Source organism: Chelonoidis abingdonii, chromosome 8 (assembly GCF_003597395.2).
Source record: "Chelonoidis abingdonii isolate Lonesome George chromosome 8, CheloAbing_2.0, whole genome shotgun sequence".
NCBI lineage: Eukaryota > Metazoa > Chordata > Testudines > Testudinidae > Chelonoidis > Chelonoidis abingdonii.
Genome location: NC_133776.1, coordinates 46,865,606 through 46,891,721, shown reverse-complemented (window position 1 = coordinate 46,891,721; position 26,116 = coordinate 46,865,606). Strand labels below are relative to the sequence as shown.

Genomic DNA, 26,116 nt, shown 5'->3' with positions numbered 1-26,116 from the left:
GAGGAAACCAGCAGGAAGCCTATCATCAGGTATTGCAACCAAGAGAAGCAAAAGGCCAAAGCATTAGTAAATGAAATATTTCCTGCCGTAAGCTTAGGCTAGCTGATTATTAAAAGAAATGAGATGAGGTGGGTGAGGTGTAACATCTCATTGTACCAATTTCTTTTGGTGGAAGAGACACGTTTTTGAGCTTCACAGAGTTCTTCCCTAGGTCTGGAGATAGTAACCAAAGTGTCATAATCAAGTTAGGTCCAGTAAAAGCTATTATCTCACCTACCTTGTGTCTCTCTCTGCCTGGGTCCAACATGCTACAGCAACATAGTAAACAAGTATTAAAAGGAATGTTTGTCACACCAATAGTCTTCAGGGGATGTTATTCTGAATATAGTAAAGTTTTCTAAGGGACTTGTTTACCTGTAGTTGAAGATGCATTTGCAGAAGTGACAGATTATGCTCCTGCAATTGGTGCAGTGTTGCCCAGACAATCAGAAGACCAGTTTTGAGGATCCTTTTGAAATTTGGCTCCGTCATGGTATTTAAACCTTACGCTTTCCCCATGACTTGGAAAAATTACCTTGTGCAGAGATTTGTCCTTCAGCTGAAAAGTTCAACATTCACAGAGAGGACTGCAAAATAGGAGTTTCCTGGGCCTGAGGAAATTGGGCATGTGCCTGCAGTTACAAAGGGTGGTGACCTTTGCAGCAAGTTCACGGAAAGGCCACACCCCATGACAGTCTCTGTACTGGGCTATACAGCTGCTGCATGGCTACATATAAGTTCTCTCAGGCAATTTTTTACATCTTGGAACGGCGTTCCCATCTCATTCATGAGAGACAAAACAGAAATCTAGGGGTCAGGCATCCACTGCAGCTTATTTAAATATAATGTATTGATAGGAAATGGACCATCACGAACGATGCACTTGCTTTGAAGTGCCCGGCTGATGTCAGGAAATTCAGTGCTGTAACCTGTCAAGGGATAGGACAGGAATTTGGAAGATGGCCTTTAATTCCACTGGCAGACTTGAGCACTCAATTCCAACTGACTAGCATATTTCCAGGTTCCTCTGTATCTCTCGACAGATATGCCATCCCCAAGAGGACTTTGAAAGATGCTACTTCCATAGTGGCCTCTAGTGACATATGGCCACCTATGTAGCAAGGAAAACAAGCAGCTAGGATTGTGAGGAGGCCGAACGAGGACCACACCAACAGACATGTACACGTAAGACACAAAAACTGGCTGTAAGTCACTTTTACAAGTTTCTTTATGAAATTAAATGTAGCCCCTGGCTAGGGGAAAGATATAGTGCAAGAATGACTTTGTACATGCTACTGAATTCAGATATCCCTGGATAACTAGACTTCAGTCAGCTACAGTATCAGCAAACACTGGAACTCTGAGCTTTGCAGACAGTTAGTGCTTACTCACAATAGCAACACGCTGGAACAAATGGGTGTTTTCCTTACAACCACCCACAACTTCTCCTAAGCTATGGAATTCAGTCCTTATGGCTTCTAACTCTTTCACTATTGTAAGGCAAATCTTTCTTTTACTAACCAAGGATTAAATGAATTCTTTTTGGCCACAATTTACAAACCTGCACGCCTACCGCTAAGCTCTTAATTCCACATTTAGGCACCTTATAAATGGCCTGATTTCTTTTTTCAAAAGTGCAGGTGACCTGGAATACACCTCAATATGGGGGGTTGTACATGTTCTCAGGTTTGGAAAAATCCATCTATTTTGTTTGAAGGTGCTCAACTGTGGAGTTAGTACCTTAACTTAAGGGAATTAAGTTTGCAGATGTTGGCCTTTGTTTTTTGTTAACAAAAAAAAGACAGACAGACGAACAGGCATCATGTTAACAACATCTGACAGGACTGATTACAAACTTACAAAATACACAGCTCTGTATTTGCCATAAATAAACACATTACAAACGTTTAACATTTTCATTGGCCAGGAAATATGGCAGAGTGACAGCGGGAAGAGTCTAAGGAGCTGACAACAGTATTTATTTTAGGCACATTTTTTTCCTAACTCATTTTTTTTTGTTACATAACTCAAAGAAAATCAACGAGGTTGCAAGATGCATGTACTTCCCTCATGCTGTGGGTTTGCCTGACACCATTTAATGGACTATGGTTCGGCGGTGTGTTGACCCAAGGAAAAGAAAAAGGGCACAGCGATATCATTGTTGCCGTCTCTGAGTACCAATAAAGGCTAATCCGTCTGTTAAACGTGTAGTAAGATCATTTCTTTGAAGATGAACTTGGGGATTGGGGTAGTGAAAGGAAGGGTTTAGTCCCCCCAAAAGTAAATCACATCAGCAACAATGAACCCTGGTTCTGAGCATGCTCAGTAGACACCAAGCATGCAGGTGCTGGAATGGACAAACTGCCATCTCTGCATGGTCAGCCAAGTTGGCTGAAGGCTAGAGTCTCTGGCAGTTGTCAGACAGCAATAATGTTCACAGCCGGGAGGATTGGTTCAAGATGCAGCTGACAACAAGGGTAAGACGAAAAACAGTTCAGGCTCCATCCTGTCGTGAGCTCTTCCTGGGGGTTTGTATGGCTCCCGAGTGTTGTGCAGGGCTGGCTCACTTTGACTGGCACAAAAACACGCAACACAGTGTCCCATTTTGGACCCATTCAAGTACAGTCAGTCTGCAGAATAAATAGGGAAGGAAGGAGCATGCGCCATCCTTTGCAAACAGAGGGGTGGAGGTGCCGGGGGTCCGTCAGCTGGAACTGATGGCTAAAGTGCTTTCTCAAAAGGGATTCAGGCACAATAGGGAGCTGCCCCTCACTTCCGAAAGGGTGTCAGCCTGCTGATGTTCTGCCAGAAGTTCGAGGGCTTGCGCTTGGGCTCTGCCAGCATGAAGACTTGCTGCTGGGGGAGGTTGGTAGGCAAGGTAGGGTGCTTCTGACGCATCAGGAAGTCATAGTAGGGCCTGGTGACAGCTGTTTAGACCGTGAGACAGGGAAGAGCAAACATTAGACTGGTACAGTCCCAAGGCCAATTCCACACAGTCATTCTCAAAGCTGAGGCAGAGTTAGCCATGATAAGTAACAGCTAGTTACAGATGACTCTGTTTTGAGTTATCTAACCCCAATGGCAGTTTGGGGATTAAGCCGATAGTCTGGGAGTGCCCCAAATGTTGATTGGAATTCAGAGATGCTCGCATGCCCTCAGAATGTTGCCTGCAGCCACACGCAGCAATGCGAGGACAAAGCTGGACACTTAAGGCATGTCTACACTGCAAAGGAAAAGCCTCAGCAGGCCATACCAGCCAACTTGGGCTCTTGGGGCTGCTTCATTGCAGTGTAGATGTCTGAGCTACAACCCAAACTCTGGGACCCTCCCACCTTGGAGCCCGAGCCCAGAAGTCTACACTGCAATGAAACAGCCCCAAAGGCCAAGCCTGAGTGAACTGGTATGGGTCTGCCATGAATTTTTCTTTGCAGTGTAGATATGCCAGGCCCATTACAGTGATCTACTGCTGACAAACTTAAACAGCACCCACTTCTGAATGCTTGGGAGCCTGGTTAACTGACCCACACCTGTGCATATTAGCCTGTGTGGCAGGTTGTAAATATGCAAGTATTTGTAAATGTTTAAAAGTTGCAAAGTCTTACTGAGCAGAGGGCCCAGTCCACAGCATTTAGCTATAGATATGGACTTGGAAGCCCTCGGGGTTCGGTAGTATTTGGAGTTAGGGGCTTGTCTAGACTACAGACGCTACAATGGCACAACTATGGCACTGCAGCCATAGTGCCATTGTGTAACAATAGAAGGGGTTTTTCCATCACTGTAGTTTATCCAAGAGGCGGTAGCTAGGTCAACAAAAGAATTCCTCCATCAACCTAGTACTGTCTACACTGGGGCTCATATCGGCCTAACTGCTTCTCTCGGGTGAATTTTTCACATCCCTGAGTGACCTAGCTAGGTTGACCTAAGTTTTCGGTGTAGACCAGGCCTTGGTTCACTGCACTAGAGAGAGACTCGGCAGCCTGTGCCAACTGGATCTGGCTCCTGTTTCCAAACTCCCATCATACTTGGCAATATCTGGCTCCAAGTCTGGGTTACAGCCAAACTGTCCTTCTTGGATTTTTGCAGTGCTGTAAAATAAACTGACAGCCTGTGTTTAATTCCCCACACAGTACCCAGGGAACCATAGAAAGGTAAGAGATTGAATTCTTTGGCAAGCTACAGTAGAGGGAGTGCCGCCACAAAGTCTGGTTTCCCAGGCCGGTTCTGTGAATCCTCACCTGGAGGCAGTGTCCATGATGAAGGGCAGGACAGGCATAAGGAGGGGAAACTTCCCTGCAACTCATAGAGCTCATCCTCCCTTCAGCTACTGCTAAAACTCCCTTGTTAGGCTGCTGCTTTCTGTCCTGGGTGCCTACAGATGCTGTTGAAGAACACATTATCTGCATCTAGCCTATCCCATGCACAGCAAAGGGCGGGTATTTAATTAACTGTTCTATTGTGGTAGCACCAACACTGTGCCAAATAGCACACAAACATACATAGAGAGACTGCCCCTGCCCCAAAGGCCTCAACCTAAACTCTTTTCACTTCCCCAAGAGTTCCCTTTAAACTCCTCTTGTCATTCTTCCTGCAAGCTGCCCCATTCAAATTGCTGAGAGACCTGGCTTCTAGGGCTGAGGGGGGGATTCCAGTCTCCAGCCAGATGCCATCCAACAATCTCATAAACAGAAGCTGCCAATTGTATTAGCTACCTTGAACTGTACTTGGGGTTTTGGAATATGAGCCAATGATTAGACACACAGAATGGCCCTTGTAGCCAGGAAATTCTGAGTTGCTGAATTTCACTGGCTTAGCTAAGGCTGCCAAGTCTTCAACCTGGTGAGAATTGTACTGCAATTTCCCACCTCTCTGAGCCTACCAGCTGGCCTATCCCAGAGCTTTGTTAGTGTCACACCATTAACACTAATCACATGCTGTAAAATCAGCTTGTTCGGGGAAAATTTCCATATAATGGGAGGCAATCGAAAAATACAGTGCTAAGTAATTTCCACAGCTTGCGGACAGTTCAATTAATTTCACCAGGATCCTAGTTCCCTGTCATGACTCTTTTTCTGTATTTTCTTTCTCATCCAACAGTGATGAAGGGCTTGATCCAGCAAAAATATTACATACTCATAAAACTGCATTTCCTAGTTCAGTTCACCTAGGAGAACAATAGCTCTCAATATGGTAGTAGGCAGTTAGTGAGGTGTTAGTCACCCCCATCTTTAACATTCCTGTTTAACCCCAGTGGAACCAGACTAGGGTGACCAGACAGCAAGTGTGAAAAATCGGGACGGGGGTGGGGGGTAACAGGATCCTATATAAGAAAAAGACTCAAAAATCGGGACTGTTCTTATAAAATCGGGACATCTGGTCACCCTAAACCAGACCCACCAGTGGAAATCCTTAGTCATTTCCCTCTTAACAGTAGGAGTAGGGAGATGGATCAAAGTTTGTGACCAGTCACGTCTCCCATCCAGTTAAGAGAGTTTATTGACTGGATGGCACTAGAGTCTGGTTTATTTTCAAGGTCTACAGTCGCTGTGAGATTCCTTAACATTGTGTTTAGCTATGGACTCCTACTGGGATCTGAACGGGAGGTTAACTCTTAACACTGTGTTCTTTATTTAATACTGAAATGCTACCTTAACATGTGGAATAACAAACTGTAAATATTGTTATGAACAAAATAATGGTCACTGGGACGTTACGCTGAAATGTTGCTCACCTGTTTATCAATAAGTTCAGACTGCTTAATGGGGGGCATGTTTATCAGTGAATCTACATTTTTATTTAAAGGGGACTTCACTAAAATATTTGTTTTCTGAACTGTATATGCTAATCCGATTTACAGCTTGTATTTTTTACTCTTAATTTTGATCAGGTTTGGTCCTAGGCTCCATAAACCCAGAGTGACAGAAAATTAGAATGGTTATTGCTAAAAGAAGGGCAATTGCTTCTCGTTCATTTCCCTGCCCACTTTTTTCCTCCACCACACCAAGTGACCCCTGTGCCACTGGAATAAAGATCTTAAAACCTACCCCCCCAGTGGAAGGAGAAGAGTAACACTTACCAAGCTCCCAAAGATGAACAAGCTGGGGGAGGGGGCAATTAATGCACTATCAGCCAAAGCTTATTTGAAGTCAGGTTTTTAGATGTGCTTAGGAGAAAAAGAAAGGGCCACACTCACCCTTAGGCTTTCCGGTGTGGTGCTGTTTGTTGGCATTCAGCATCGCTTGCTTCTTCTGCACCTCTGTGATTGAAAAACCTTAAAGACAAAACCGAATCTGTTAGCAGCTGTACTGCTTAGGGCTCCACCTAGTTCCTCCTACAAACAGCAGGGCTCACGCATAGATCAGAAGAGGGAAGTGTGGGGATGAACACATCACAATGGATTTGATTGTGCTCTTCAGGCACAGCCCCACATTGGGGTCTGCCTTGCTGCAGGAGCCCCGGGACACATTCTGGGTAGAGCTCAGCCAGAATTGCCCCTGGTGCTGAGGGAGAGTGTATGCTGCCCAGAGCGCTCTGCCAATTTTTAGCAATTGCAACATGTGCCTCACTACACCTCCACTCAGTTCTCCCTGCCTCCTTGGTTAGCATGGTCAGGGGCAGCCTATCATATGGCCTGCACTCTTGGCACACTGGGCTGGACCTGCTTGTGTGGCCCTAGTCACGTTAGACCAAGTATGAAAACGGTGAGATGGATTTGCCCCCTAAAGAACATGTGATCATGTATAGAATCCTGGATCAATCTTGTGTTGGGCTATTGATGAGTCTGTCTCTAACCTTACCAGTGGGAAGAACAATTCAAAACTAACATAACTTACTATTTAATGGTTCAAGCAGGCTAAGCAAAAGACTTTAGCAGCTCCCTGAGACTTCATTTCAGTGCTTGCTCTCTGCTCTATTCTTTGTATGATGAGCAGAGGGGAAAAGAAACATCATGCAAAATATATACATCTGCAGCCCAGCCCTGGGCTGCAAAATATATACATCTGCAGCATGTATTGCATTTGCACACGTTTGTGTTCAGCGTGATGGAGGGCCCTGCTACACAGACAGCCTTGCCATACCAGTTTCCTGGTCAAGCTGAACCTGTTTCCTTTCATTCTCGAATGCCTTAAGCCAGCGCTGTTTCTGTTCAGGCTTTTTTGCACAGAATAAGTGGACTTCCTCAGGGTCCCTGCAGAGCAGCTTGAATGCATTCTTAACACTGATATTGAAGTCCTTATCCTTCCCATCATCCATGTCCACTATTTCCATGTCATCCATGTTGATCCGACTCTTATAATAGAGGATGTCCCGGCGCAGGAGATCCTGTAAGAGATTATTTTCATTGTAACTATATCCAATTTCCATGCACACACTTTCTTTCTCTTCCTAGCCACAACAGATGACCTGCTACCTTGCTGATGTGCACCACTAGCTTATGAGGAAAAAGCAATGACACCTAAGCCTCTTCGCCCTACTTTCTGATGCTGGCTGCAGTCTTATAACAAGCTGGTAGGGCCCAGGAACAGTTTCTGTAGCTGATGAAGTATGTGTTTGAGCAGGAGTACACTTACAGCAGTGTGATAATACGTACTGCCACTCGGGGTGAAAGTGAGCCGGTACGGCATACTGGTAAGAACCCGCACCCGCCTGTATGCAGCCCACATTAAAGCGCTGGCACGGCGCTTTAATGTCCCTGCCTCTTTTGCCTCCCCCATCAGCGGCCCTGCTGGTAGGGTCCGTACCGGCAGGGCTGCTGACAGGGGAGGCAAAAGGAGCAGGGACATTAAAGCGGTGTCCAGAGCCACAGACCCTTTACATTGCCCCTGGAGCCCCGGGCGGTGTGGGCCAGGCAGCCTGGAAGGGCTGGCTGGGGGATGCTGACTCCCCAGCCCTGCCCCTTCCGCCTAAGGCTCTGCCCCTTCCGGGGGTTGGAGCCCCCCCCAGCCCTGCACCGGTAAGTGTGTGCAGTTACTTTCACCCCTGCAGCCACTACTATCAACTGCACTAGAATGCTTCTGTAATTCACTGTCACTTTCCAGGATGTCTGAAAGGCGAGCACAGGTTCCTGTCATTGCCCTGACATGGTGACTCTGGGTACTTACTAAGCCAGACAACTAGTCAACGTTGTTACTCCAGATTTAGGATAGTGTAATGGAGCAGGATTTGGCCCCTACAGTGTCAAGAAGCCACAAAATGCAAGATTGGATTTTCCTGCTAATGTTGCTGGTGAAAATACAGCTAGCACTAGTGTCTGAGGAAAGGCCCTCATTAGTTTAAGTCACTTGAAGTAAGGAATTGTGGGTATAGTGAAATTGGGCATGCGCTCAGTGAAAAGCTTTGGTGCGGTCACTTCTTTCTACAACATGTCAGAGCCCTGTCTCCCTTCTCACTAGGTCACAACACATCTGAGTTTTTGCATTTACACATGTAGCTGTGACCAGCCAGCATTCCCAATGAAAACGAGCCAAGTGATGCTTGGCCTACTGATGTGGGGGCCTGGTTTTCAGCCGTGCTGAGCTCTTTGACATCACCTGAAGCTTGTAGTGCTCAGGGGTGAAAATAACTTAAAGGACTTGCCACTACTCCTGTGGAAGGGGAGGGGCCTCAACTGGAAGAGGCATGGCCTCTATCGGAAGAGCTGGGGCCTTTAAATCCCCGGGCTTTTAAATCAGGATTTAAAGGGCTCGGGGATTCAGCTGAAGCTAGGAGCCGGGCCCTTTAAATCACCCCCAGAGCTACCAGCTGCAGAGGCGGCTGGGAGCCTTGGGGTTTGGGCAGAAGTGAAAGTAATTTACATTTCTTACCCATATGGTCCAATTGCAAGCAACCCACCTCTCCTACATACTTCATGGATCCCTCCCATTGCATGACATAGATAGAGAAAATAAAGCTTCTATTACTACTACCAGGACTGTCTGTAATAAAACTTTACTATTGGAATAAGCCTGAAAAAGTGAAAACTCACTGTCACATTTTTCTCCGTGTCTTCCCTCCTCCTCCAGCCAGGCTGCGGACACTAGGCTCCATGATTTCTCCCTGCCTGGCACTGAGCAGCAGCTGCAGAGGCTACTCTCTAGCTTGCAGCAGGGAGCAGGGAGACTGGCTGAGGGAAGGAGAAGCCTGCATCCTGCATAAGAACAGTTTAAACTCAGCTGTTCCCTGCATGGTTCAGTAACATTTCAAAGAGGATCTGCACGCAGTTTGGACATCACAACCATGATCCTCTGCTGGGGAGGGAATGGGACAGATTTGAACTTGGAAATGGTTCCTGATTTTGATTGTGTTTTTTGTGTATAGGAGATCCCCTCATCCCGGAGGCAGAAAAGAACTACCTCTGCCATGGTCACACACACCCTCCCCCCCAACCCCAACAACAACAACAACAACCAGGAGTGAAATTAATAAGGATGCCAGAAACCACTCCTAACCCCGAGGGCTGAACCAGTCAGGGAACAGCTGAGTTTAAACTATTCTTATGCAGGGGGCAGGCTTCTCCTTCCATCAGGCAGTCTCCTTTTCTTACCGGTCCTCTGTACCGGCCCGTACTGGCTTACTTTCACCTCTGTCAGCAACCCTGAAAATCAGGCCTGTGAATTAGCTCGAACTCTGAAAGAGCTTTCAATAAAGAACACCATATGGGGAGGAAAGGGTCTATGGGGCACATTGTGCTTCCTCCGAACAAAATACAAAACTGATCTTTCAATACTACCCATCCAGGGGAAAGTGCCAAAAGGCAAGACCCCAAGTGAAATATGTTGTTCCATCCTCACTCAGAGCCTGAGCCAAAGTCAGTAGAAGATTCTCATTGACTTCAGTGGGCTTTAGGTCTGGCCCTAAAGGGAAGACAGGCTGCTTTAAGGACTGGGATCCCTCTTGTTATTTAAATAGGCCTTCTCCTTGGGACCATTATAATCCAATATAGGAGCTGAAACATGCCACGTTTTCCCTATGAGAGCAGTGTATCCGAACTGATTGATCTGGAAGTTAGGTATCCAGCCACAGCCATTTTGTCTTCTGGGTACCATTTCAGTAATCTGGCCCTAAATTCCTGCTGATGACAGCCGTGTTAGGTGAGGGAAAAAATAGTGATGGCAATGTTGATGCATTTGATTTTTTTAAAATTAAGCCTCATGCTGATCCTACAAAAACCAATGCTCAGTTGTCTTCTCTAGAGTGACCAGACAGCAAGTGTGAAAAATTGGGATGGCGGGTGGAGGGTAATAGGAGCGTATATAAGAAAAAGACCCAAAAATTGAGACTGTCCCTATAAAACCAGGATATCTGGTCACTCTATTCCTCTCTCACTGCAGAAGACCTGCCTGCCAAGAGCCCACTACTTCCATTTATCATCTGCAATCAAGTGCACAGCAGACCAGCATGGCAGGAAAAAACTGCTGTGTACTCACATACACAACTCCAGCCCCCTGACTGAAAAACAGACATGTCAAGCTTTAGCCTGCCAACCTACACACTGGCCCTCTTTAAAGATATTCTGGGGAGGGGAATGTAAAAAGTAAAACTGAACTGAGGTGGGATTTGACTTCAGTGAGCATATCAATCAACAGAGGTAGAGACAGGCTCCTCAAGTTACCTTCTTACAGCAGACCAGCTGGTGATCAAAGAGGAAGAACATTCTCTGCTGGGTCTTCGCTTGAGGCTGAGAGATTTTGGTTAATTCCCCAGAATAGATGAGTTCTGAGCTTCTGACTAGGACGTCTTCACCCTGGCAGCAGCAGCAGCACCACAAAGAGCATGTCAGTTTGTCCCAAGAATCACAATAATTCTACCTGATTGAGCACCTGGGCTTGATTGGCTAAATGGTGTGGTACTGACCTACCATCCTGGATCTTAGGTGAAAGTTCATAAGATGTCACAATGACCTAGAACAACAAATGTTGATGGGAAAAAGTGCAAAGGGGAGACAGACTGAATTAGTCCAAACAAAAAGGCCTCCTGGTATAACTAAAGGAGTTAAGATCATGTTTGGTAAACAAGAAAAACGTGCAACCAAAAATCAGTGAACCAAAATTGGTGCATCCTGGATGCAGGCCTTCTCTGTGAATGTGGATGGAGTGAAAAAGGAGCAAGAGCTGTTGTATGAATTTAGATAGAATAAATGGGCCAAAGGCATTAACATAACTCAGTCACTGTCTAACACTCAACAGCGTTAAACAAGGTTCAGGGTTTAGTAAGCAAAGACCTCAGCCTGCTTAGTACTATGGCAAACACACCATTAAAAATCCTTAGCTTTTCATTAAAGACATAGAGAAGAAGGAAAAACAGTTAAAGCAGTTGAAATATAAAGCATTAAGTAAGGCTTTCATTTTAAGAAGATTTCTTGTTCCCTTTCTTAGCTGGAGGGAGTTTTTAGAAGGAAAAGCCCCCTTGTCTGACATCTCTTAGATGGTATCAAAGATGGTCATAACTGTCCTTTTGGGGAAGAGAGAAGTTAGTTGAGATGAGATGGAGCTGCTGCTGCTGCTGTTGAAGTCCAATCCTGTTTCATCTCAGGTGGGATTCAGCTAGAGCCGGCAGTGGTGGTGATGACCCCTAAAATGCTCTCCCTGGCCTGGTCTGCTCAGGACATCCCCAGGATCAGGATGATGAAGGTCCAGGGTCCCAGGAGATGGTGGGGAGTAGCAGCCACGGTGAAATTTGCTCCATTAGCCAATCCCTCCCCCTCGCCAACGTCTCTTTCTTTAAGGACCTCCAAAAGGGAGTTATGGGTGGATAGTGCATCCCCTCATTATTTTGTTCACCAGTTAGGTCTAGTTTCTGACATACCAATTTTGGTTCACTGATTTCTGGTTGCACACTTCTCTTAACACACTCCTTGAGTTATATCAGGAAGCCTTTTTGTTTGGACTGATTCAGTCTGTTTTCCTTTTGCACTTTTTCCCATCAACATTTGTTGTTCTAGGTTATTGTGACATCTTATGAACGTAAGCACACTATTTTACAATTGAGCTCACAATTAGGGTAAATTTGTAGGTCCAGTTATCACAGCACGATCTCATGCCATCACAACACTGGAGCACAATCCCAGCCTCCCATGAGAGTGAGGGATGCTGTCCCTCTCACATCCACTGAGCATCAATTTGGCTTGGCATATGCAGAAAATGAAATTTTGTTCTGGATTCAGCCGCATTTGTCAGGTCTGGATCATCTGCTTATCTGCTGAGCCAAATCCTCTGTCCTCAGAGGGGCTACATTAGTTTACACTAGCTGATGGGGCGGGAGGAGGAAGGATAGTTTAATCAAAATACATTTGCTCAGCTCTAGAAAACAGGCAGTTTTGTTTATTTTAAAAAAATAAATAAAACTGGTTTTAAAAAGAGCTTTTCTGAGCATGCACAAATACTATAGGAAAATTCAGATGCCATTCTATCTGTCAGGGCCTGGTAACCCTCTCAAGGATGTCGCTTAGAATACTAGATGCGAACTCTGCCTGCCTCAATAATGCTTGAAAATTGTTCAAATAATAAATGATTTATTGGAATTTCAGTAAGCAGCATGTGCCAATTTCCTTCTGCAAAGAGCAAGGATGTATGGTAAACAGGACCCAGAGAGCTGTACAAAGCTGTAGAAGGGTATCAGGCTAGCTCAGGTCTTTCAGAGTTCCTCCAACCCTATCAGGAGAAGGTGAATCAACAAGCATGAGTGTGACAGAATGTGACTGGGCTAGTGAGCCATATAAAATAATCACTTGGGGGCCCGATTCACTTTGTGGGGCACTTGAGTCCCCTTACCTCCCAGTCCTCTATGGAACTCTGCCACTGGGCAATTTTGTCTATGTTCTCCAGCCTCCTCTTTCTCTCATTGATCAGTCGAGCAACGTTCTTCATGGCATTTAAGGCAGCTTCAACATCTTTAAAATCCCTAGGGTGAAACAGATTTCGTTAGGCACGTCTACACAAGCAGAGCGGAATCCAGAAGTGCTGCAACTCTAGAGTCTAGTGAACTGGAGCACAGAGCTGGAAATCTTGGTTCTATTTCTGGTTCTGCCACTCACTTGGGTTGTATTTCTAAAGCACTTGAAGAATGTCACATGGAGAACCCCGTGGGCCACATTTTCAGAAGAACTCATCTCTCATTTAGGCATGATAATAAGAGGTCAGATTTTGAAAGGAGCTGTGTTCTTTGGAAAGCCAGGCCCGAATGGTGAGCTCTGAGTATTTGAAAATCTGACCTAGCAGGTGCAAAGTACTTGTTATTCTAAGTATCTGTTTTCCCTGGAGATTTAAAGCCACTATTTTGTCCAACACAAAAACAATTCTTTAAGTGAAATTGCTAAAGTGACAATATTTTCATGCCATTACATTTGAAGATTTACTTGTCAGACATGGGCCAAGACCATTTAGAAATGCATGGGTCCCTTTCAAACAGGAGGCATTATCTATTTGTGGCAGGACAGAATCTCTCCCAACCAACCCACACACCATCTGCTACCACCATCTCACTCACTAGCCCTGGAAGAAGAGCGCTGGAGTCTCTTGCCTCACACACTATTTCCATAATATCAGAGCACCACCTGTGGCACGTACTCTGAGTAATCCCTTCCAGATATACTTAGTTTCACAACACAGTGTTTATGACTTTAACACCATACACACATAAAGTAATTCAGAGAAACATCAGTGTGGTCATTAGGAACTTGAAAGTCCAGCTCAATTCATAGTGTGTCACTATGATCACTTTCCTCCAATACAGATTTTCAGGTTTATTTGTGTAACTCTAGTTATATCAGGTACATTATTAAGAGACATTCACCCTCGTACTGTGATTCCTTAAAAAAAACAACTGATCAATGGTTGAGCTATGAGAATTTGAATTGATTCTGTCAAAACTGTAAAGAGATTCTGTTTAAAAACACGGGCCCAAAGTTTGCCATGCCTTGAAATTGTTAAGATGCCCTAGACAAAGTTCTCTAGAGCCAAAAGGTCACATCTTCAGCAATTTGCACAACCCCATTGAAGACATTTTAAGTGCAATGATTCCCATTAACTGAGGATCTGGCCGTAAACAGCTAGCTGGTATATTTTAACCCTATTACCTTGACTCCATAAAATCAAAATCATGGAACAAACATGCCCATGCCGTGTGTCTCAGGAACAGGTTTCAAAGCTGGGGGGTGACTGTGCAGAGGGGGTTGAAGTAGCCCAGACCTAATGTATGAACTGTGCATGTCCCTGATGCGATGGAGAAGATCTCCACAATGGTACCCAGTTATTGCAGGCAGGGAGGGCAGGCTAGATGCCTGAAGGTGTGTGTCTGTGTCCACCATGAATCACTGGGCCATAGCACAGCAGTAGACCAAGTCCACCACTCCCCTCATACCCTGAAATATTAGTCACAGCCTGGCTGTTCAGACATCCTGGATAATTCTGGTCGAAGAGCCCATCCTTTCAGACATGATACTTCTAACTCAGGCTTTGTTCAGATCCCCAGACAAACAGCTTCTGTTTTGGTAGGACCTACAACATTTTGTGCTGTGCTCCTGCGCAGCCAGCAAAGGAAGCACAAGTTGACTCATGAGGCCTATTGGCTGTGCTAATATCACTGTTGGGGCTCAAATAAGGAAGTGAACATGATACTAAACAAACAGTAGAGTGGTACCTACTACACAGGAAGAGAAAGTTCAGCGTTTGCCTAATAGAAAAGGATATATCTGGTAAGAGGGCACACTAAACAATTGTGAATATAACATACAGCTACCATGAGTATCCTTTTGCTGTAACTCTGAGACAACTGTACTCATATTGCCCATTCCCATGCATGTCGAAGCCGTTGCCTGACATTTTGCACCTACCTGTGCTGGGGGTTGGTATATTTGAGCAGTTCAGCCAGCTGCAGTGGATACTTGCAGATTTTCTGCACTGGGGTCAGCAGAAACCCATCCAGAGAGATGTCAATCATCTTCTGAAGCAGGCGACACGCTTCAAAGAAGTAGACATACTTGTTGACTTTGGTGAGTTGGGACAGCTCCATGCAGGCGTTCGGGTGGTTGTTGCAGTACTCAGAGTAAATCTGGAACTCTGTTTGCTGAGATGGGAATGAAAAGGCAACCCCTAGTGGTAATCTCTCTCATATCAGGGTCTGGGCCTGAAAATGCTGCACAGTGCAGATCTCAGCCATCCTCTACCCACTGCAGGCCCCTCTGCCAAAAACAACTACAGTACCTACACTGCTTCCCAATAAAGGGACTCCACCCACCTGTCCTGGTAGGCAACCACTAGTCTCTTCCATGCCTCACCCTGGCCTTGGTAGTGGTGCCCTTTGGTAGTGAGTACTGCCAGGCATGCTGATATACTTCTCTCCCTGGTAGGCCTATACACTCAATGATGGAGCTATATGTGCCCTCCAGCCCACTCCCATTATGCCAACCTGCAGTTTCCTCTTAGAGGGAGAAGAGGCCCATCTGATAAATGTCCTATATGTTTTCCTGGCTGAGGCCAATTAAAAATTAGGTACATGCTACTTATCAGACAGGTCAGGATGTGTCCAACAGGCCACTCTATCCCCTACCCTACCCAGATGGATGTTTCTGATGAAATGATCAGGAGTGAAACACTTAAAATATTGGCCTGCAAATGGCAACATTAGGCTACAGAGTTTACACCCCCAGTGAGGAGGTATTGCACTCAGCAAGGCAGCTTTTTATTGAGTCACATTGGGAAGGTTTTCTGGGCAACCAGAAGGGCTACAGATTTCATTCTAAAAAACCTAAAGCTTAAAAATTCCATCAGAGAAATATCAGACTTCTCTTCAGGCCCACTCCAGCTAACATCTCCCCAGCTAGCCTTCTCCCACAAAGACAGTGCAAATCAACTCACGTATTCCAGGAAGCAGGAGCCGATCTCACTCAAGTGTGGATGGTCTTTGTTGAATTTCTTCTCCAGTGCTTTTACAAATTTTTTCTGGCATTTGTAAATGTCTTCGATGTTCCCAAAGATTGTCTTCAGCTGTTCTTCTGTAAACATGTCAGCCCTCTTGCGGCACTGCTTAATGTAACCCTGGGAGGAAGTCAGATTTTCAAGGGGAGTTGGGTACTTGCTCAAGGGCCTGGTCCACAGACCACTGGAGTCAATGAAAGACTCTCATCGACTGGAGTGGGTTTTAGATCAAAACCCTATACCTTTTTAGTATGAGTCCACTATCCTTTTATTACTATTTCTAAAAATGACACACCTGGAAATCAAACCACACTCAGAAACGTGCCTTGGATGATACTGTAACCCATGCTCAATGGTACAACCTGCACTATAGAATCTTTTCCGGTAAATAACTAGGTGACTGTAAGTGTACCAGATATTCTGGTTAAACCCAAAGGGTCAGATCCTCTGCTGATATAAATCTACATAGCTCCATTGATGGAGTTATGCTGTTTTACACAAGCGGAGGATCTGGGCTTGACTATACTAATGTCCTTGGATAAAACTGTCTCTGTTTCCCCTGTTGGGTGCTATGTTTCACCCCAGTTGGCTTTTTCCATCCCACCCCGGATGAGGCTGCAGCTCAGTGGTGTTTTAGGTATGTATTTTGCAAAGTGTTTGGGGGGGAAAGGTCATATGTTCATGCAAAGCTGTTATCACCAATTATCACCACATGACATGTCTTTTGTTAAAGGAGATGTCAGAATATTCAGCATGTTCAGAAGTGAATGCTCTAATAGGCCGAACATTCCCCAGGGTTTGGATCTATGAGTATATGATTTGCATGAAAACTGGTATTTCTGATCATGCCACCTCTCACCATTTATTAATAAAGAATATAGTGGTGCTAGTATTCTAGTCTTCTTGGCTTGGGAAATTCAGTTAATTACATTTAATCAGGACTCCTCTTTGTGCTCCAAATAAAGGGGCATTTGGGACATTCCTGGAATGAATCAGTATTCTCCATTTCCTGAACATGCACGGTGATTACAGAGGGGGTAGGCAGAGGGTATATGACAGCTATATGACAGAGAGACAATTCCATCAGAATTGCTAACCGAGGGTTCTTTTCTTAAGGGAAGAAGAGTAATTTGCAGCTAGAGAGAGAAGAAGAGCACAAGATAGCTTAGTAGGGTAGGGGCTGGGGATCTCTCCCTTCTGAAATAGGTTCAGTTCACGCATTTGGGTCACATCCATTCTATCTGCCCCTTATTCTCTCCTTTCACAGCCTGGTTACCTCACAGATGTCCTTCAGATGTTTGATGTAGTCTCTCTCTGTGCTTATGATCTCATTGATAACATTGGTCCTCATTTGGTCCTTGCTTGTCTGTCCCACTCCATAACGCCGGGCGGCGGTGCTGGCATCCTCCTCTTTGCCGTCCTCTGCTTTCATAGGATAGTCGTCCATGGGTTCATCTTGGTTCACTCGGAGCTGGGTCAAACACACATGAGTTTCCACTTGGTAACAGTCCCTCAATTCCCTGTTCTTACTCTTTCATCTTGCCTGCGTCACTAAGTCAGATCCTTCTACCAACAAGAAGGGCATGTTGGAGGACAGCAAGGCTGCTGTGATGGGCACTTCCTCCCTGTCACATGCCTAGAGCCCACACACTGGTTAGTCAGTGTCCTCCAGAATTAATTCTATGAAATATCCAGAACCTGGGCCCAGAGATTGGCCAGGGGAGGGTGGAGGGAGTTCTAGTGATAGGGATAGCTAGGTTCAGCCAGTAAATCTTGCCGTGTGCGCCACAGACCTTGGAGGGGCTGAGAATATGGCAGAGGATAGGTATTCAGCACCTGGGGGATGTCTTCGTGTCACCCAGCCAGTGGGCACGTAATGTCACATGAAGAGACAGCTCAGGGTTATCAAATTTAATATGAGACTCATGCTTCTTTCAGTATGGCCATTAGATGGCAGCACAGCATGACTATTGGCAAAAATATCAGACATTTTCATAGAGGACTCGCTGTACACAGTCTACCTTATCAGCTGTACTAAAACCACTGTTAGGTAATTCCAGGCAATTTTCAATTGTTGTTTTATACAGTACTGCCATAGCGCATATTTAACTGGTCTCAGGTTACCCCATTTGGATATCTAATAACATTTAGAAAAATATCATATAAAATGCTTAGGAAAGAACAAAGAAAATTCACGTAAGGAACATGCAACATCATTTTGCAAATGTCCATTCCACTTCAGCCATTTTAGTGCTACAAATATTGCAATGATACAAAGAGTTTGTTTCGATTTCTACCTAGTTAAAATCTGTTAAGATAGGATTATCACATCTATACCCACACATTATTGAGACATTGTCAACATTACTGATAAAAGCTGATGGATCAAAGATGTGGGATGCCGATTTTCCTTCATTTCTAGCAGGAGAGCATGGACCAGCAAAACCAGTGCAAACTCCATGTTAGATCCACAACTAAAATGACTGCGTAGAATCATGGAAGTCTGAGAGTTCAGGTTAGCTGGAGTTGCTTTGATACTCCCTTCTCTAAAGCTCTTCCCTGAAATAGATCAGAGGTCAAGTGATAATTGGCAGTGCTTGAGTTGCCTGAGCAAGGAGCCATCAATTATTCTAGTTGGAGAAGTTGGCATCCTGCCCTTTTAAAGGCCAGCGCTGACAATGCCTATCGGCAACAGATACGCTGTCTCACCACAGGTTTTTACCATTCAAGAGGGACATGGGTCCAACTTATAGGCAACACCTGAAGCTCCTCCAACGCAACCTCAGTGTGGTGCTCAAGCAGAAAAGACTTTCCAGAAGCCAGTTCTGTCTCCATGGAAGGTCAGAACTGGCTCCACATCCAAGTGATCTTATTTACAAACTACAACTTTTTATCATCTGGAACAGGTCTTCGGCTAGGGACTAACGGTGCTAAGGAGGAGACAAGGAACCTCTTCTTTGCCTCCTGCACAGCCCTAGCAAAAGATTTCAAAACTTTTATGTCCCAATCAGTCAGAATCCCGACTAGGACTTTTGCTATAGGCATAAATACATAATTTGTATCAGGTAATTTGTGTGAGGACAAATAACTGAGAATCCAGGTATCCTGACAGCTCTGGATTTCCCCATATCAATTCTCAGTTAATGTAGTCGTGCTGAAGCAGTGATGCAGAGCTGGGATTCCATACTGAGAACTGCAGCTCACACAACGGAATGAAAATTCCCTCTTACCTGGAAAGGGAAGGAAAATATGTGGCCTTTGCACTGAATCTGCCTGGGCTCTTGTTCTCCCCCATAAGTAAGAAGAACTCGGCTGTCCTAGCAAACCAGCAGTAAGGAATCCCATTTCTGCACGATCCAAACCACAGACTACACTTCTGGAGCTCACATTTTGTCCACCAAGTCTGTCACATCGAACAAATGGGGCTTGTAGGGCCAGATCCTCAGTTGGTGTAGGCTTGGCATGGCTCCATTGATTTCAATTCAATTATGATGCTTTACAGTCGCTGGGGATTTGGCCCTACCATGACAAATGGAGAGATCCACTGAGGCATCAGTTCAGGACAGGACAGGGTTGCCAACTGTCTAATCACACAAACCCAAATACCCTCGTCTCGCCCCTTCCCTGAGACCCCGCTCCTGCTCCACCCCACTCTCTCCACCTCCATCGCTCGTTCTTCCCCACCCTCATTCACTTTCAGTGGGGCAGGGGGTTGGGGTGAAGGAGGGGGTGTGGGTTCTGGTCTGGGGCCAAGGGGTTTGGCGTGTGGAAGGGGGCTCAGGGCTGAGCCTGGGGCAGAGGGTTGGGGTGCAGGAGGGGGTGTGAGGTGCAAGCTCTGGGAGGGAGTTTGGATGTGGGAGAGGGCTCAGAGCTAAGCCAGGGGACTGGGGTGTGGGAGGGGGTTCAGAGTGTTGGAGGGAGTATGGGGTGCTAGCTCAGGGCTAGGCAGCGGTTTGGGCTGTGGGAGAGGTGAGGGGTGCAGGCACCGCCCCTGCAGCTCCCATTGGCCGCAGTTCCCAGCCAGCGAGAGCTGCGGAATCGGTGCTCGGGGCAGGGGCAGCGTGTGGAGACTCCTTACCCCCACCCATCAGGATATGTTGGCCATTTCAGGGAGTGGGGCAGCCTGCTTTAGCCCCGCTGTGCTGCTGGACTTTTTGTGGCCTAAAATCTCCCAGTTTGGCTTCAGTAGCCTCCGGGAGACAGAGCTCGATTCCGGGAGACTCCCGGCGAAACCGGAAGGGTTGGTAACAGCACAGCATTACTAAAGAGAAACAACAACATATGTGGCTCTGATCACCAGCGCATTCTACACCAAATCACCTCCAACCATGGAAGTGCTTGGGGCACTCCTATCAGGGAGCTGGTGTTAACGAACTAGGGTTAAAAACAGTGTTTAGGTCCTTACCCGTACAAAGCTGGCTGGAAACCAGCCTTCGCTGTCCAGGATCCTCCCCCACCACCACTCCTTGTTGGTAGCATCCATCACTTCGATGACATCGCCGGCCTTGAATCCCAGCTCTTGGTCATCCATAGTGACGTGATCCCAGAGGGCTTCTGCGTACACCACGCTGCCATCGCTGATGAGCTGGGAACAGAGCAAGTAAAACATTGGCAACCAGTTACCTCCAACAGAACAATTTCACTCAACTAGCACTCTCCGAGCACAGGCCTTGTTCCAGATCACTGCCACAAATGGCACAAGTCACCCCACTGTGAACAGGAGGAGGACAGAACCATGCTGCCTTCCCTGCACACACACACACACACACACTGTCCAGCAGAAGACAGCATGTTGCAAGCTTTTGAAGGCTGCCACTGTTGTGTGAACTCCTGGTTTCCAGGGGCCCCTCCCTGTCCCAGTATGGGCCCAGTTTAAAGCCTTAATCTGGTTCTTATTCTAGTGTGAATAAGAACCTTCAAATCCTTCCAGTAACATAAGAATTTAAAGCACAGTCATTTCTTAGTGCAGTTCATAGGGCTGAATAGTGACTATTTCAAATGGCACCTCCTTACTGAAATGACCTGCCCTGCACCCTCTTTGTATTCAGAGTCATCTTTGATGACTAGGCCCCAAATCAGATTTTATTGCTTTAGAGCCCTTCAGACGTGGCAAAGTGACAAGAAGCCAAGTCCACTCTGGCTCATGCTTCACCAACAGAATTACTAAGTGCCAACTGCACAGCCAAACTGTGCTCTCTATTGCATCTGATCCACCCCAGTTTGAGACAGTGAGAGGTGCAGGATAACTGAGGCAGATTTTGGTCAGAGAGCTGTTGTTAGCGGTGATTATGCATTAGCCTGAAAGAACAGAGCATGCACTTTAGATCTCAGAGCACATTTGTGGCACCAGGTCATATTTGCTACAGAAGCCCTTGAGATACAAAAATGGAACCCAATAGTAGCATTTTTACAGAGCCACTTTTCAGAACAGAAAGTACCCCACAGTGACCTAAGATTTTATGCTGTTTTTAGGGTGGTTAAAATTAGCACTTAAGCCTCTTTAAGTAAGTCCTCAAAGGAAAACAAACGCTTAAGCTGAGGGTCAACTGGTCATTAACATATATCGAAAAGTGCTTACTTTGGAAAAAATGCACACAGGCGAACAATCACTTGCATTCAAGGAATGAGTCTACTGTGTGTATTTAGTATGTAATTTTCCAATCATTGCAAATTTATTACTTTCCAAACCATTTTTTTAAATTTTTTAGTCTTGGACATACTCCTCACTGAGGACTATTTACATGCCATGGTTGAGTCATTTTTCAGTGATCTGTGTGATAAAATAGAGCAGCAAGTCCTTATAACCATGGGGACAACAGCCCTTCCCTGCACCCACTCACAATTCAGAAACATCAGAGGAGGTTCACTTCAAACATTCCAAGTAAAAGCCATGCTCAGGCTGAGAGGAAGTCTGGAAAACTTCAACCCTAAAAGGTCATTTTTAAAAAATGCACGAGGAGGTAAAAGCAAGTGACCATAAGGGAAATCTTTGTATCCTGCACTGTGATAGTCACTACCAAGGGAATGTTCAGCTGTCTTTTCTCTACAAGTCCACCCTGATTTGTTGGGTCAGAGACTTTCCCATTAACCTTAACCTCCAGAGAACAACATTTATGAGCTTTCATCAGGGACATGACTAAGAATAACGGCCTAGACATCGATGCAATTCTGCGAACCTTTGGGGGCTCCCTTTCTGAGAGGTCAAAGAAAACACTGGACTCTTCCCATTATGATTTGGTTAGGGAAGTGACCCCAGACAGTCTAATCCAATGTAGAGGGGCATGTGAATCCTAATTTTCTGTAACCCCATTGTGCAATGCTAGCCTCTGGAAGGCGGGTGGCATGAATAGTGCCTGAGGAGGATAGGAAAGGAGAAAACTTGTGTGTATGTGTAACCCACACACCTTCTGGGTGTGGTGTTCTGTCACATCTAGTGGCACTGAAACCACTTAGAGGGAGAACAATTAATGAGTCTGCTCTACAGCCCTAGCTAACAGCCGGTTTGCTTTTAACTCATGTGGTAGAGGTTCACGCACTAAGCTCCAGAGGTTCCCGGTTCAATCCCGCCTGCCGCAAACCAGGGTCTGTTGGCGTTACATATGGTTCAATGACAAAGTTATTTATTATACCCAATACGCTGTCTTCAGTCATGTTAATAACCTCTTCCAAAATATTCTCTCTGTATCTATCCACTGTGCTGTATAGCCCAGCATTGGACACGATATGCATCTGAGGTTGATTATATTTTTCCAGGCACAGTTGATCACATCCTGTGTTACTATTTTTTTTGGTTTGGTACAAACACAAATAGTACATGGACAGAAAAGGCAGGGGATCTTGTGCATGCTACAGGAGGCAGTAGAGCTGGTTGCATTTTTTTAAAAACAAAATTATTTTGGATGGAAAGTGCATTTTTATTGAAATCAAAATGTTTTGTGGCAATGTAGCTGTTTTGCCAAAATGTTGCAAGGAAGATTTCTCAGGTCCAGGTGATGGAGAGAGAGAAAGTATCCTGGAATAGCCAATAGCCCATTAGTTTGGGCACTCACCTGGGTGGTGGGAGACGTAGGGACAAGTCCCAGCTCTGAATACGGCAGGGTGGATACTCTAACCTGGGTATCTCCTATCCCAGGGGAGTGCCCTAACCACTAGGCTATTTTGGGGTGAGAGGATGGCTCCCTGTAGTTTTTTCACAACATGTTTTGAAATATCTCAATTTTGTTCTGCTCTCTCACAAATTCCAAACTGTGACATATTTCATGAAATGGAATTGTTGTTTTTCTGACCATCCTCAGAATTAATATAACAACTAAAATGGTCCGAAAAGTTTCAGTCGTGCCTGAGCTCTTTTCAGCACTCCAGCTATTGGGAGTGCATTATAATAATGCTTAGCATGAATAGAGCACTTCTCATCTGCGTACCTCAAAGGGGCTCATAAAGGTGGACAAGCATCATTGTCCCCAGTTTAAAGATGGAAAAAAAGAGTTACAGAGAAGTTAAAGAGATGTGCCTAAGGTCATACACTCTATGAATGACAGAGCTGGAATAAAAGCAGCAGAGAATCCTGTGGCACCTTATAGACTAACAGACGTTTTGGAGCGTGAGCTTTCGTGGGTGAATACCCGCTGGAATAGAATCCAGGACTCAAATCCCAGTCCTGTGTCTTATCTACTGGACCTCACTACTTTCCACCTACACTGAGTTAGGATCATACAACTGGTGTTAGTATGGGACCATTTTCTATGCAAGAAAAGCAAGGATCAAATAGTGGTAGTGAGTGACCCAGAAAACCAAATGCTACCATAGCTAGTGCAGCAGTACAGAGATCTTTTCACACTTCTAAATGCATGGTATACAGCTTGTCCTATTAAGCTCTGTGTGTGTGGGTGTTTAAGTTTAAGCTTGATAATTAATCAATAATGCTGTTAGGGCCATTTACTACACTGTTTACTCATGGTTCACATAGCAAAGGGAAATAGAAGCCTACTGCTGAAATTTCTCCTTTCCCTTCAGGCATGACTCATTTTATCCACTGTCATATAGCTATGGAGTAGACTAATTAAGAAATCCTTGAAAAGAACAGAATTCAAAGGGCCTCTCAAGATACAAGTTATGAAGAGCTCATAAAATAAAATAACTCTACTATGGCCTTAAATCCCCTGCTCTGAGTGTCAAATCAAGTACCAGAGTCATTTAGATCACACACTCTATGAATGGGGCCACACCACACAGGTATTTGATGCTTCTTTACAAAATTGCTGCTGCAACACAAGCAAGATTCAGCAGACATGAAAAAATTAACACTATAAGCGCCAGGCAGTCAGAACTGCCTATCTTCATAAGGAAGACAGTATGGCCAATCAGACCCAACATTAGCAATGATCCCGGGCTAAGCTGTTGACAGCTCACTGGGGGATTTTACACAGACAATTCCTATTGAAATTGATGGGAGCCATGTCAGTAAAATTCTTATTCAGCTTTGAAAATGTCAGGCTTCGGCACAGGTGGATGGCTTGGCTATCCTTTAGTTTAATGCAGCATCTAGTATTAACACCCAAAGTCTTCTACAATCAGGAATGTAGCTATAAGGGTGGTTGTATATGTAGCTACAGAGTCACAGCTGAACTACCAAATACCCAGGAGTAGGCAGATAAAGCCATGCCAAAGATGTTTGGGACTCATAGTAGTTACTCAAGAATGGTGGTGGGGATTATAGACCAACTATTGTTTCATCCACAGTTAACACCATTTCTATAATACGGGAGCACTGAGTGGAGATTAAGGCAGAAGAGTGAGGAGAAAAATGTTCAATTTAGGCTCTGGACTTTCTCACCCAATTTAGTCCTGCAATATTTGAAACACCACTTTAACTGAAGGCTACAGCTCCCTGATTCAACGCCACTTTAACTCAGGGATCTATTTGGCTTTTGGGAGGTGACAGGTACTGAAAAATTCAATAGTTCATTGATTATTACCAGCACATCATGCACTGCCCATTAGTGCATCATGTCTTTGATCTGCAGCTTTTTTTTAAATTTTATTTTGTTGGACTCTCATGAAATGATTAAATGACTCCTCGTTTTAACAGACCCTTCTCTCAGATAGATCATTTAAGAGCAGACTGTGACACTACTCAACATCGGTCATGATGTCACTGCCGTAAATATTGTTAAACTATTGATGTTATTTCACATAGTTTCTCTGACTTGGTAAGTGCAGCTGTTCCAGATATAGCGCTGAACCACAATGGACATTGTAGAATTCAACACAGCTTGTTCTGGCAGAGATGTGTTATGGCTGGGGTAAGAATGGGATGGTTAAGACTCTCCTTTTGCTAATCAAGAGGAAGCACAATAGGAGGAGAAGGGTTTTCTGCAAGATGTCCAAGAACACTGCACAGTTAGACAGGTACATTACAAGTGCTTCTTGCCTTCCACAGAAGCATCACTCTAGATGGAGTATTGATCACTTCCAGCATAGCAACCCCTATGATCGAAAAGGCTTACAGTTACCAGAGCACATGCCCTGCTCTTCTTATTTACCATAGTCACTGAGAAACAAAGGTCAGTTTCCATACAAAACAATGTATAACTTGTCCATTCTTTTGTTGTGACCAGCAGGTTTTCATTTGGACCACTCCAGATCTTTTCTTAAAGGCCTGCATTTCCTACAGCTAAACTTATTCTTGTGACCTAAGTAAGGTGACCAAACGTCCCACTATTAGGGGCTTTGTCTTATACAAACAACTATTAACCTCTCCTCCCCCCACAAAAAAGTGTTCTGATTTTTCACATTTGCTGCCTGCACACCTTAAACCTAAGCAACTTGTGAACCAGAGTTTCCAGAAGGGAAATGGTAGAAAACAGAATGTAAACCTTGCCTTCTCCAGACCTGTTCTCAATCAGTTTTGTTTGCAACTCTGTAAATGAGCAGAAATGAGGGAGTTCTCTTTATTTACACCAGGATTGAATGTGCAAGGATACATCAGCACACCAAAAGCAATATTATCAGTAAATCACTGATATTGAATATTGACTGTACTGCAGGTGCTCTAATATTACATTAGCATTTTTATTCTTTGCAGCTGTTTTTAACTGTTCACATAGCTACAATTGGCTGTAATTTGTTTGCTGCTCATTTACAGTTCACCAAAGAAGCACTGTGTATGTCACTCGGTATGTCACAAA

General features: G+C 45.0%; 1 protein-coding gene across 2 annotated transcripts in view; it reads right to left on the bottom strand.

Annotated features, from left to right (window-relative positions):
- Positions 1 to 703: 703 nt before the first annotated feature.
- Positions 704 to 26,116, bottom strand: part of ARHGEF4 (Rho guanine nucleotide exchange factor 4) — a 329,119-nt gene continuing 303,706 nt past the window's right edge. For both annotated transcript variants that reach the window (XM_032764769.2, XM_075068572.1), the window contains 9 exons: positions 20,335 to 20,514; positions 17,206 to 17,400; positions 15,870 to 16,049; positions 14,846 to 15,078; positions 12,786 to 12,915; positions 10,628 to 10,759; positions 7,116 to 7,359; positions 6,230 to 6,307; positions 704 to 2,966 (listed from right to left, as the gene is read on the bottom strand). In XM_032764769.2, coding sequence (XP_032620660.2) covers positions 2,809 to 2,966; positions 6,230 to 6,307; positions 7,116 to 7,359; positions 10,628 to 10,759; positions 12,786 to 12,915; positions 14,846 to 15,078; positions 15,870 to 16,049; positions 17,206 to 17,400; positions 20,335 to 20,514 — 1,530 coding nt within the window. In that variant the 3' untranslated portion in view covers positions 704 to 2,808. The remainder of the gene's footprint in view (positions 2,967 to 6,229; positions 6,308 to 7,115; positions 7,360 to 10,627; positions 10,760 to 12,785; positions 12,916 to 14,845; positions 15,079 to 15,869; positions 16,050 to 17,205; positions 17,401 to 20,334; positions 20,515 to 26,116) is intronic.